Genomic DNA, 11,423 nt, shown 5'->3' with positions numbered 1-11,423 from the left:
AGAACTGAAGGTTCCTCCAAGTGATGTCATCTGGAGGCATTTTTAGCTAGAAGTAGAAAGAGATTTAATGGCACTTATGGACATATACTACCCAAACTAGAAACATAAGAAGCAAATTGATAGTCTGTGAAGGCGTCTATTAACATTTTAAAAAATATAATTATGTACAGTAGCAATAATTATTTACACTTCTGTCTTTGCAGTGAGGTGATTAAATGTACCACAAACACTTGTTTAGGAAAGTGCAGTTTCAATGATTTTAAGTTTTTGTATAAAACAAAACAACTTTCTGTTACATTTTTATTTATCATGTTTGTTCAGATGGTTTTCAGTCTGCTGCTGTTTGTCGTTTTTGCCACTGAGGGGCAGCATTACATCAGAAACACTCAGTTGTCAGTTTATTAGGAACACTGCCTGTTCTGGAGTAAATCCTGTTTAAATCACATGAACTATAGCCTTCCAATATTTGAAAGAATATCTGCAAGATTGAACATACACTGAGCAGTAGCAGTGTAACTGCATATTAAACATATCCAATCACAGTCCCACAGTTAATGTAAAGCTACAGTACTAATACTCGTATATTTTATTTATGTTTTGGTAATAATCTTTTTTAGTTTTATCTTTTGCAGAATTAAATATTGTACATCAACATCTCATCAGGAGACATGACACAAAACGTTTTCAGCAACCATCACAGTGTTTTCAAGATCGGTGGCTCGAGATCCACACCTTGGGATTTCAGCAGTTCTTAGAGAGGAAAGAGTCCTTAAGAGATCACAGGAGTCTTATGTTTACAGATCTTAATGATTCAAACATCCTTAAGCTGCTTTTAGGCCCCTTAAGATGGATCAAGTGTCTGATTTGGGGCCACTTGAACAGGATAGATACTGCAAGTCTATAAGTGGTTTTAGTGGTTTGGAACTCATGCTCCATGCTGGTTCTATAAACAGAAACTGCTTAGATACTAAAGACTAGACCTGAACCCAACTGTGACTCTAAAGATAGAAGCCTGGTTTCAGTTTGGCCCCTGGCCCTCAGATAGTCTGAATACCACTGTGATTCGTGGAAGCAAACCTGAAAGCCAGAAAACACCAGGCAAACAGTTTTTAGATTCAAATCTAAAGATTGGGATCAGATCGGGCGCCATATTTCAGTCCAGCATTCCGCTCCTCTGATACATTCATGTGAACAGCCCAATGAGTGAAAACTTGCCATGACATTTGTTTTTAACCATGATGATTATCTGGGCAATAAATTTTGAAACTTTAAAAAAGCTTGATCTGCAAAACACACCTGATCCAGGTAATAAGCAGTGGTTAGAGCAGCCCAGGATCGGCTTGAGGATAAGGATTCAGAACCCCTGCGTTTGAGACTTTCGGTGAGTCCAGGATAATGTTCTTGACATTTTCACTATTGTGGAAGTTTGTTTGGCTCTCTGCCAACATTCAAGGGACCAAAATGCATAAAACAGATATAATTGTTCTTTAAGTCGGTCCCATGGTTCAAACGTTAATTTATTCTGGCCGAGTTTCTGGAGTAAAAGACTTTGGGATTACCAGAGTTTGTAGGTGATCCAAGACTGGAACAGTACCAGAGGGAGTTTCAGGAGCCTCATATGTCCTTGCAGAGATGCGAGAGGTCAGTCAAGAGGTCCTAGAGGTTAAGGTGGTTTTAAAGATGCATGTAAACGTTATTTCAGGGGGTTTCTGCATTCCTAGCCAAGTAGTCATCAACAGGAGCATTTCCAAGGACGTCTTAGCACTTGTGGAAAATTGTGAGCGTGTAGTTAAAAGGCGCTATGGACTCATGAAGACGTACAAGGGAACATTAAAAATTTAAGGGGTTTGGTCCTTGGGTGGTTTCAGCAATTGTTTCTCCGCGATACCCCCTTTGAAGTGTATTCAGAGTTTATGGAGCTTTTGGACATTTCAGGTCCTTGCATGTATTTATGGTCTTTCTCAAGGGTTTGTTAAATATGTCATATAAATAATTCCATGACAGTATAAAAACAGGAGCAAATGAGTTGTTTTTTAAGATTCTTTGTCCTTTAAGGCTGCTTTTATAAAATTCCAGGATTCTTTCAGCAGTTTTCAGTCTTGGTGTCTTCGGGGCTCAAGCGTGAGTTTGATTGATTGTAAAAGCTTTTCAAAAAGTGCTTGTGGTTCCAGTAGAAACTGCAGAGTGGATTTTCAGTGAAATCCAGAGGTCTGGAGGTGTAAAGGGTCATTCAAGAGGCGTTAAAGAGGAACTAAGTGGTTCAATAGGTGTGTGTGTCTGTTTGAGATGCTTCAAAATAAATGTAGCACTATCTGATTATTATTTGACCTAAAGCTCCTTAACAGAAAACCTGTTCAGAAGTGATGGGCCCTGATGGTCTCACCTGATGGGACAAACCCAGATGTCTCAGCAGAGGGAAGCTGATTACTGGGGGTTAAACTGGATCAGATATGGTTTCGCTTTAACGGACAACACAGGAAAGATGTGGGTTGTCGTCACTGAAACTGTCAGGATACCAGCATGACGAGCCGACCCTCCCCCCTCACCTGTACCACACACTCTGTGAAATCATACACCTCCAATCGCTTGTGCGTGTTTAGAACAGTTACTTGTTGCTGGGTTCATTTGTTTTAGTCACTCAGAAAAACAGAAAATCACCAAGAAGCTTCTGATTTACAACAGAAAACACAGAACGGCTTCTTATTTTTATTCTTTTAAGTTAAGTTAAGTTTTTCTGTCTCAGCTGTGTGTTCTGCTGCTCACACACTCACTCAGTGTGTGCACGTTATGCAAATACGAGGCATCAGCACCCAGTCTGGCAGTTAGTGGGTTGACCACACACATCGCAGGCCTCTCGGTCCCGCCTGCGAACGTGCCCTTGAGCCAAGACAATTCAGAGGAACAGTGAGTACGTAAAGATGGATGGTTAGTCATTTTTTTAAGGGCTCGTGGTGCTTTAAAGGCTGTATTTGTGAGATTGCAAGATCCTTGGAGCAGTTTCTGCTGTGTTCCTAATAAACTGACAGTGCTGAATGGGCTAAAGCTTGAGATTGTTTGATGGTAAAAGCTTTTCAAAAGGTGTTTGTGGTTCCACTAGATGCCTCAGAGCTTCTTAAAAGACCTCTGTGGACCCTGTGTCCACTGGGCTCATACAGTAATTCACTCACGCTTGAATGCAGAAAATAATACAAAGAACTGATGGAACATCTCAACTTCAAGAACTTCGATAACACGTGTAGTGTATATTTGTCATAGCAGTGCAGTAATATTACTTTTAACCTTATCAGGTTAGTGATATTATTACTGGTTACTTTATGCAGTAGCACATTTCTATGTTCAAAAACCATAATGTGATTTTTTTTTCTGTATCCTCAAACACTGAGCCAGACATTATGTGTTCGATCAGTCATAATGAGGTGTGTAAAGATGTGCAGCTGATATTTGGCAGGGACCTTAGTTACTAACCCTTCACAATTAGACTTTATGTTTGACCAAACATTAGTTTCTAGGCACATTTTAAGTAAGTGCCTCTGACAATAATAATGTAACTTGAGTACTATGTAATACATACTGTAACTTTTGACAAGTAACATCCTCAATACATTATCATGATTTGGTATGAAAAGAGCATCTGAGAGAAGTAAAAATGGTGCAAGGTTGAAAAAATTGTGTTCAACACCTTAAAAATAAAGTTTCAGTTTAGCACCCGGACTCTTTTACTACTGAGCCACACTGTTGTCATACCTGCAGTGTGTGGTTGGACATTGTGTTGTTAAAACAAATAAGACTTTCTCTGAAAAAGACGTTATCTGAATGGCAGCAAATGTTTTTAAACCTGTATTCACAGGTGTGAAAGTTACTCGTGCAGTAATTCATGCATTGGTGCATGGACAACATGCACGGAGTGTTTTCCTGAGCCCATGCAGTGATTTCCACCTCAGAATCCTGTCTGTTTTTAATGTGGTGCTGGCTGAGGATCTGAAGATCACAACCATTCAGTTCTGCTTGTTTGGCCTGTGATGAACCTCAGTCCATCTTTACCCCTGAGAGATTAAAGGTTTACTGTGATTCTCTTTCTGTATGCAGTCGTGATAGTGACCTGTTGACAGAAAAGTCCCTTTATGTGTGAGATGTTCCACTAAAGTTTGTCATGATTTACACATCTTTTCCATTTTTTTCTAAATTCTAAAATACTGAAATTTAAATTAAACCAAAGGAGATTTTTCTTATCAGATTGAAGGGCCTTAGATCGAACTTGTTCTACAGACCTTAAGGCAAACGTGTGATTTTAAATAAAGTCTGATTGGATCTCAGACTGCATGTAAGATGAGTGTGTGTGTGTTTTGGTATCACAGCCTCCATTGATGTGACACGTGGCAGTAAACAGAGCGCACACTTCCAGACCTCCTCCTCTTGTGGATGTAAAAGGTTGGAAATTATCAGATCAACGTAAAACTGATATACAGTCAGATGGCTGTGTGTTTGTGTGTGTGTAGATTCTGAACCAGTGGTGCAAAGATAAGTGTTGCTTGAAGTTTATAAAGAATTATTATCTCAATTCTAACATGACCACAGTCCAAAACCTTGATAAAAGGAACCACATTCACTAAAGACAAAGCATTTTGGATTTATTTATTGGGAGAAACTATCCGGTCTTGCATATTTAAATATCAGAATGCGTTTTGGGTCGTATTCATGCACAAATAGAAAAAATTCTAAAGGTTTCACAAACTTTCTTTAGTTCAGTCTCTTCTGTCTCTTAGCAACACTGTTAACAAATAAGAAGGAGGATCAGCTTTAAACTTCCTAAGTCAATGACACTGCAGGATGATACAAGGACGAACTTTAAGTCCTTTCACTGCCGTTTCCGTAAGTGAAAAAAAATCTAATAGAAAGGTCAAACCCCAACCCAACAATTTGTTTTATCTGAGTGTTACATGTTTGTCTCATCAGAAATGTAATTTTGCTGTTGTCTTGAGTGAATCCTTGATTAATGACTGCTTCACCCTGATTAATAATCCTTAAATTGCTGAAAATAGTTTCTGTCATTGAAATTTCTCTTATACAACTATATATAGGAACAGCAATTTTCTGACCCTAGAGTCACCTGAGTTATGAAGTTATGGATCTAAAGTAGATTCATAAAAGCTGTAGATCACGCAAACAGTAATAGAACACTTTATAAAAGGAATAACCAAAACCAACAGTTGGAGCTGGAGCAAAAAATCTATGAAAAAAATCAATGTAAAAACAACATTACAGGAATAAACCAGAGTCATATCAATTTCTGTCACTCTCAGTTTTACGATGACTGGGCTCATTCATGCTCTCTGGGACTGTTTGGGATCAGAAGCTGCTGGTTGGTGCGTTAGGAAAACACTGATCAGTTGTTGGGCTCAGCAGGCCCCTTTGTTTGGTGCTTCCTTATCAGGATGCGGGTAGCTGGGCCTTGGGCTTCCCCTCCTGACTGCAGCAGCAGGTTTTTGTCTCACTAGCAGAGGTTGAAAACCTGCCCAGGAGCCTTTTTCCAGTCCTTCAACCCAAAGTGTTGAGCAGTGTCTTAATCCAAACTGACTTCTTCATAATCCTTATACAACATATTACTAGCTTAAATAATGTATTTGTTCAATATTAAAATATTCATACACACAATTTGTTTTAAGAACCAAATTCATGCCATTAATATTTGGAGGGGTTGTTTATGTTGATTACATTTATACATTGTTATTGGGTGTTTTAGCAGGCACTTGTTCAGCATCTCTTCTGTGGGCGTATAGAACTGTATCATCAGCATAAAATGAGATTTCTAATGTACAAACCGAATAACAACGGCCGATATGGACCCTTGTGTTACTGCTATATTGACAGACTTTTGTTATTTACCCGAACACGATGCAGATCAAGAAACGCTGCTCCTACTTGCTGGCTGTTTATATGGAAGCTAAATTGTGTGTTTCCTCACACATTGTGGGCATCTTCCATCACTATCCTTTAGGAGAACTGGATGGAAACTGATAGGGGCAGAAAAATGCTGCTTGTGTTTGTAAGAAAGCAGTTTGGTCATAAAAATGATTGTTAGTTGCAGCTGCAGAAGATATTTCCAGGCAGCAAAACACAAACCTTGGAATGATGCTCTATTGCTCTTGTTCTGATGTTTCTCTGTGTTTATTGTGACAATAGAGATAATCAGCTTCAGCTATCTGAGTGTGTGTCCTGGAGGCAGAGCTGTCGGAGAACACGAGGAGCATAAACAAACAGCACACTTACACCTCTGCAGACCTCGCCCACTGATCACACACACGATGTCCATGTTGTGTTGTAAACAGTCGAACGTCGTCTGATTCTTTCAGCTGCATTGATCAGGTGATACTATCAGTCAGAGTGTGGTGCCTGTTAACTGCTGACTACCCAACACTTTCTTTACACTGACTACGTTTTGACTGACTAAGTTTGTGTGTGTGTGTGTGTGTGTGTGTGTGTGAGACATTTTATTTCTGGTCAGATTCTAAACTGATTTCCCTCAGCGTAATTTAATCAATCAATTGAAGCTGCGACCTGTATGATCAGCTTTCTCCACAATATCATGTCCAGATTGGCATTAACGGGACAAATCTATGAAGCTGTAAAAGACCTAAAGGATTGTGCTCGTTTTATCTGGTTCTGCTGAATCTGATTATTAAGCAGGTGATGAAACCGTTTTGATGAAAGCAGTGTGATAAGACGAGTAAGTGACCCTCGAGTGGAGATCATTTTTGTTAAAGTGCGGAATGAAACATGGACGAGATGAAAGTGGCCTTAAGAAGAGATCGCTCTTTACGCAGACATTTCGTTTTGTTTTTAATTGGTTTCATACAAACTGTGAACGACACAAAGCTCCACTGCCAAATTACTGCCACATGATTTAATACACCTGCAGAAGGAATTCGTAGAATTATTAGTGATTATGAGCATTTCTCCTTCCTCCAAATATGTTTAAATACATCGATCAGCCACAACAATATGACCACTTGTGCAAGGTGATAATTCTCCTATGTGTTTATTATTAGGTCAGAGTCAGTGGTGGAGACGTACTGGAGTCTGTTATAAAAAGGTGGTTTAATATTTTGGCGCCTGATTCATTTTAAACAGAGAATCATGGCCGAGCTACTGTATTGGATTGCAATAAATTTCACAGGTGGTTATAATGTTGTTTCTAATTTAATAAGTTGGTGTGATTTTGTCATTTATTGAGACAAAAATATGAAACAGAGCCTGACATCACGTCATCAGTATTTTGAGGGTCAGGTTGATCGGCTGAACTGTGGGCTCACATTTTATAGTTCAAACACTTTAACAGAAACAAGCAGCAGCTTCATGGAGAATAAAATAACTGCTGGTTTCAAGCTTCATTTAAAAAATTTGCATTCGTTTTGTTTTGTTTATGACAGGAGTGATCTGACCTGAGATCTGCTGAAGGTGAAGCCTCTGACCTTCAGCAGTTTAACAGTTGTCATTTGACTGTCTGTGGGTCATCTGAGCTCTGAACGTCAGGATCTGCAGCTGTAATCTGCTTCATCATCTTAGCGAAACCTTCACCTGCTTTGACAACACACAGAGTATAATTAAGAAGGCTCATCAACATGACATGAGGAAGCTGGAGGTCAGGACTGAGCAACATCCTCAGCTCCGTGCACTGCACTGCATTACAGTGTGGTACTGTAGCTGCACAGTGGGAGAGAAGCAGGCACTGCAACAGGTGCTTAGGTCTGTTCAGAGGGTCATCGGCCGCAGCTTGTCACCCCTCTCAGACATTTGCACCAGCAGATGCAGAGGCAGAAGCAGAGCGACCTGCATCATGAGAGACTCCACACACTCCCCTCAGACAGCAGCATCCAGCTTCACACCACGACGCTGAGAAACACGCTTTTCTCAAATGCTGTGAGACTCAGAACTGCTCCACACTGTCAGGCCTCTGATCATTTGAAGACACTACTGCACCTTTAATCTGCTGCATGCTGCTGCATTTATTTTATCTTATGCTGCTTGTTTTTACTTATTTAGCGGCATTATTTTCCATTACTTGGACTGAGCTCTGTATTTCCTTCTCTCACATGTTCAAATGACAATAACGAATCCTTGAATCTTTGTCCAAAGACTTCACCACAAAATTAAGGAATTAGATTAACAACACTTTTGTTTTTTGTTCTATATTCAAACTTAATTTATACAGTCGGGAACCGCTGAACTAATTTACTGCACATCACATTTCAAAAATTAGCCACATGTGAGGTTTTACAGTAGAATGAGTGTGAACAAATATCAGCCACGTCTCCGTGTTGTTTTCATCAGCTTAATAACATTTTGTCCTTTATCAAATTTTTTGATGTATTTGTAAATGACGTTTTTTTTACCAGGACATTCGGTGAGTAGTTTGAAAAAATAGACAAAACTTCAGATTTCTTCAAAACCTTTTTTTATTCCAAACACAAACACAACACTTGTATTTACAGACACTGACACACTCTATGTTGAGCTCAGTTCATTGTGGTTTCTGTGAATTTAACTAAACTTCAGATTCACATCAGTTCTCAGTGTAATTGACTCTCCGCTCTCTTTCACTGCTCCAGAACCAGAGCGTCCAGGGGGAGAGCGTCAGTGAAGCCCCCACAGAAGTGAGGCTCACTCTGCAGCAGACAGGACGCCGTCTGCAGGTCGACGTAGAGGGGTGACGAGCCGGTCTGAGAGTAGCTGAGGGGCGAGAAGTGTGACGGGATTGAATGGGAGGAGGGGAAGAGGTGGGTAGCAGGGGAGAAGCAGGGGGGGGGCGACGAGCTGCAGGTGTCCCACTGTGGCACCACAGCACTGGGCGAGTAGGAGGAGACATTTTCCTGAGGAAGAGGGAGAGGACGAGGAGGAGGAGGAGGAGGAGGGGAGGAGGCATGGTCTACTACCTGCATGTAGAGTGAGGGGGAACCTGCATGAGGGGGAGGAGGAAGGGGGGGGCAGTCCTGGAGGCGGCACAGGCAGCTGTTGAGTCCAGCGGTGGTATCTTCAGCAGGGAGTTCAGTGTGGCCACCGCTGTCACTGCAGGGGATGCTGGGATTTTCAGGACAGGGGTCTGGTGAGAAAGTGTCAAAGGAGGCAGAGGAGGAGGAGGAGGAGGAAGGTTTGTCACCACTTTTCCTCTTATCAGACATCCTCCTCCTCTTGCGGCGAAAGTTCCCGTTGTCAAACATCTTCTCACAGTTTGGGTCAATAGTCCAGTAGTTTCCTTTACCTGTGGAGGAGGAAAGTTAAAGAAATGAAGACGCAGCTATTTTTCTTCCTTTTTCATCAAATTGTGAATTGAGGAGCTTTAAACATCCAGAACGTAACAGAGGCAGCACTGAACTGCCTCGTTCAACTCCCTTTGAAAAAAACATTTGTTTTTGTCCACGTCCTGTGTTTTTGATCTTTTATTTCAAATCTCTAATTATGGCATTGAGAAGAACAAAGGGGTTGAAAGGAGTTTTCTACATTAAACAACAAGAAAACTGAATGAAGTTTGGTTTGGTGCAGTTTTTCTTTTAACCAAGTAATCAAGTTGTTTTTTTAATTTAATCAAACATTTAATCAAATCCAACTTGAATTCAACTTGAATTTACTGTAGAAGAAGCAGTTCAGCCAATCGAAGCCTGTTGTTAATAAGTTGTTACTTTAACTTAATAAAAGACTAAATCCTCTCACAGAAAAACGATTAATGTAAATCTGTGGTATGTTTCATCTCACCTGGGTCGTTCTTGTCGCGGGGAACTTTCTGGAAGCAGTCGTTGAGCGACAGGTTGTGTCGGATGGAGTTCTGCCAGCCGACCTTGTTGCGGCTGTAGAAGGGGAAGTTGTCAGAGACGTACTGGTAGATCTGGTTGAGCGTCAGCCGCTGCTCAGGCGCATTCTGTATCGCCATGGCAATGAGGGCCGAGTAGGAGTACGGTGGGCGGACCAGCCGCAGCACGCTGTCTGGGCATGACAATGAGAACCAGGAGCCACCAGGAAGCAGGGGCCTGTAGAGATGGGGGAACAAGCAACCAAATGATGGAGGAAGTCCAGGGGTTAGTCCTGGGGCTCCAGGGCACAGGTTGTTGGGTGGCGACGTGGACGGGCTGGACTCAGGTGGATCTGGAGGACTGTACAGGCTGAACTCAGATGGATCGAGGCCCAGAGTGGGAAGCTGGTGCTGTGGAAATGGGTGTCCACACAGTGGGGGGGCCAGACCCTGCTCCAGGACAAAGGACGCCATTGTGGAAACTAAACTATTTGGTCCCTTTGCTTCTTCACCGTCCCGTCCTAAACATCTATCTATGGGACGTCCTCTTCAGCTCAGCCTCAAGTCTGAAGTCTATATGCATGTATAAAAAAGGATTTGTAGGTTGTGTGCTGCTCACCTGAGACACTTATACCTATGCTGCCCCTCCCATGGACGTGCTGATTGGTTACTTCTGCCTGTGTGTGTATTTGCATGTGTGTTAGGTGGGGGCTGATTTGAATACGAGCAGGTTGAATTCATCACCTCAGGCAGATATGAGCCTACTTAAGCAAAGATGTCAATGTCTCTAATGTCCAAGCAGATAATGTCGCTAAATGCATTTAGAAATCAGAAAACACATAGCTGCAGAACTTTCCAGAGAATCTTCACAGCAGCTAATTCTGCACAGTTTAGACAACTAATGATTAGTTTCAATTCTGATTAATGTGCTGATCAGAAATGTAGGAGCTCAGCAAAACTTTCCAGAGTGACACAAACGCGTTGGTTTTGCCTAAAACTGAAACTCAGTCTCTAGTTCTTCATTATTTCAAGAAGCGTTTTTATTATTTAGCCTCGCTGATATTAAAGGGAAGGAGAAGATGATCAGCTGCTGATATAATAACCCTACATTAATGTAATTACAGAAACTGTGATGCTAATGCTTTAAACAAAGCTTCACTTTTTTTTTTATATCAAGATAAATCAGATGTGAGATATGAAAATCAAATCATAAATACAACTGGGAAATTGCAAACACCATTTGCAGCAAAATGCTAACTTTTCTAAAATGCAATAAAAACTAAAATCTGTGCTAAAATTGATTTATAACCTGAAAAAAATACAAAAAAGTTAACTGATAAAGTTAAATAGATTTTCTTAAAGGTAGTAAAAGTTTGATGCTGCAACACGTGTTCATCACTGTGTCCATCACTTTTACTTGTAATGATACAATTTTCCAAGTGCAATATTTGTCCATTCTTGTTGAATACAAGCCTTCAGTCTGTGATCTGTGATCCCTGTGCTCTGATTCTGACAGGAGATCAGTGCCCAGAACACTCGGCGGCGTTTCCACACACAGCTAATGTAGGTAACAGGGCTTCAGGTGGAGTTTCTGGATGCAGCAGCAGAATGTGTTAAGTCATAAAGGCTTTCTGAAGTATTT

General features: G+C 41.0%; 1 protein-coding gene across 1 annotated transcript; it reads right to left on the bottom strand.

The window, feature by feature from the left end:
* Nucleotides 1-8,471: 8,471 nt before the first annotated feature.
* foxi3a (forkhead box I3a) lies at nucleotides 8,472-10,470 on the bottom strand. The gene is made up of 2 exons (XM_067492667.1): nucleotides 9,748-10,470; nucleotides 8,472-9,256 (listed from the first exon to the last, which is right to left on the bottom strand). The coding sequence occupies exons 1-2, from the start codon at nucleotides 10,253-10,255 to the stop codon at nucleotides 8,595-8,597; spliced, it is 1,170 nt and encodes a 389-aa protein (XP_067348768.1). The 5' UTR covers nucleotides 10,256-10,470; the 3' UTR covers nucleotides 8,472-8,594.
* Between the last annotated feature and the right edge of the window lie 953 nt (nucleotides 10,471-11,423).

Source organism: Channa argus, chromosome 22, assembly GCF_033026475.1.
Source record: "Channa argus isolate prfri chromosome 22, Channa argus male v1.0, whole genome shotgun sequence".
Taxonomy (NCBI): domain Eukaryota; kingdom Metazoa; phylum Chordata; class Actinopteri; order Anabantiformes; family Channidae; genus Channa; species Channa argus.
Note: the sequence above shows the minus strand (reverse complement) of the source record. Positions and strands in the feature narration are given on the sequence as shown.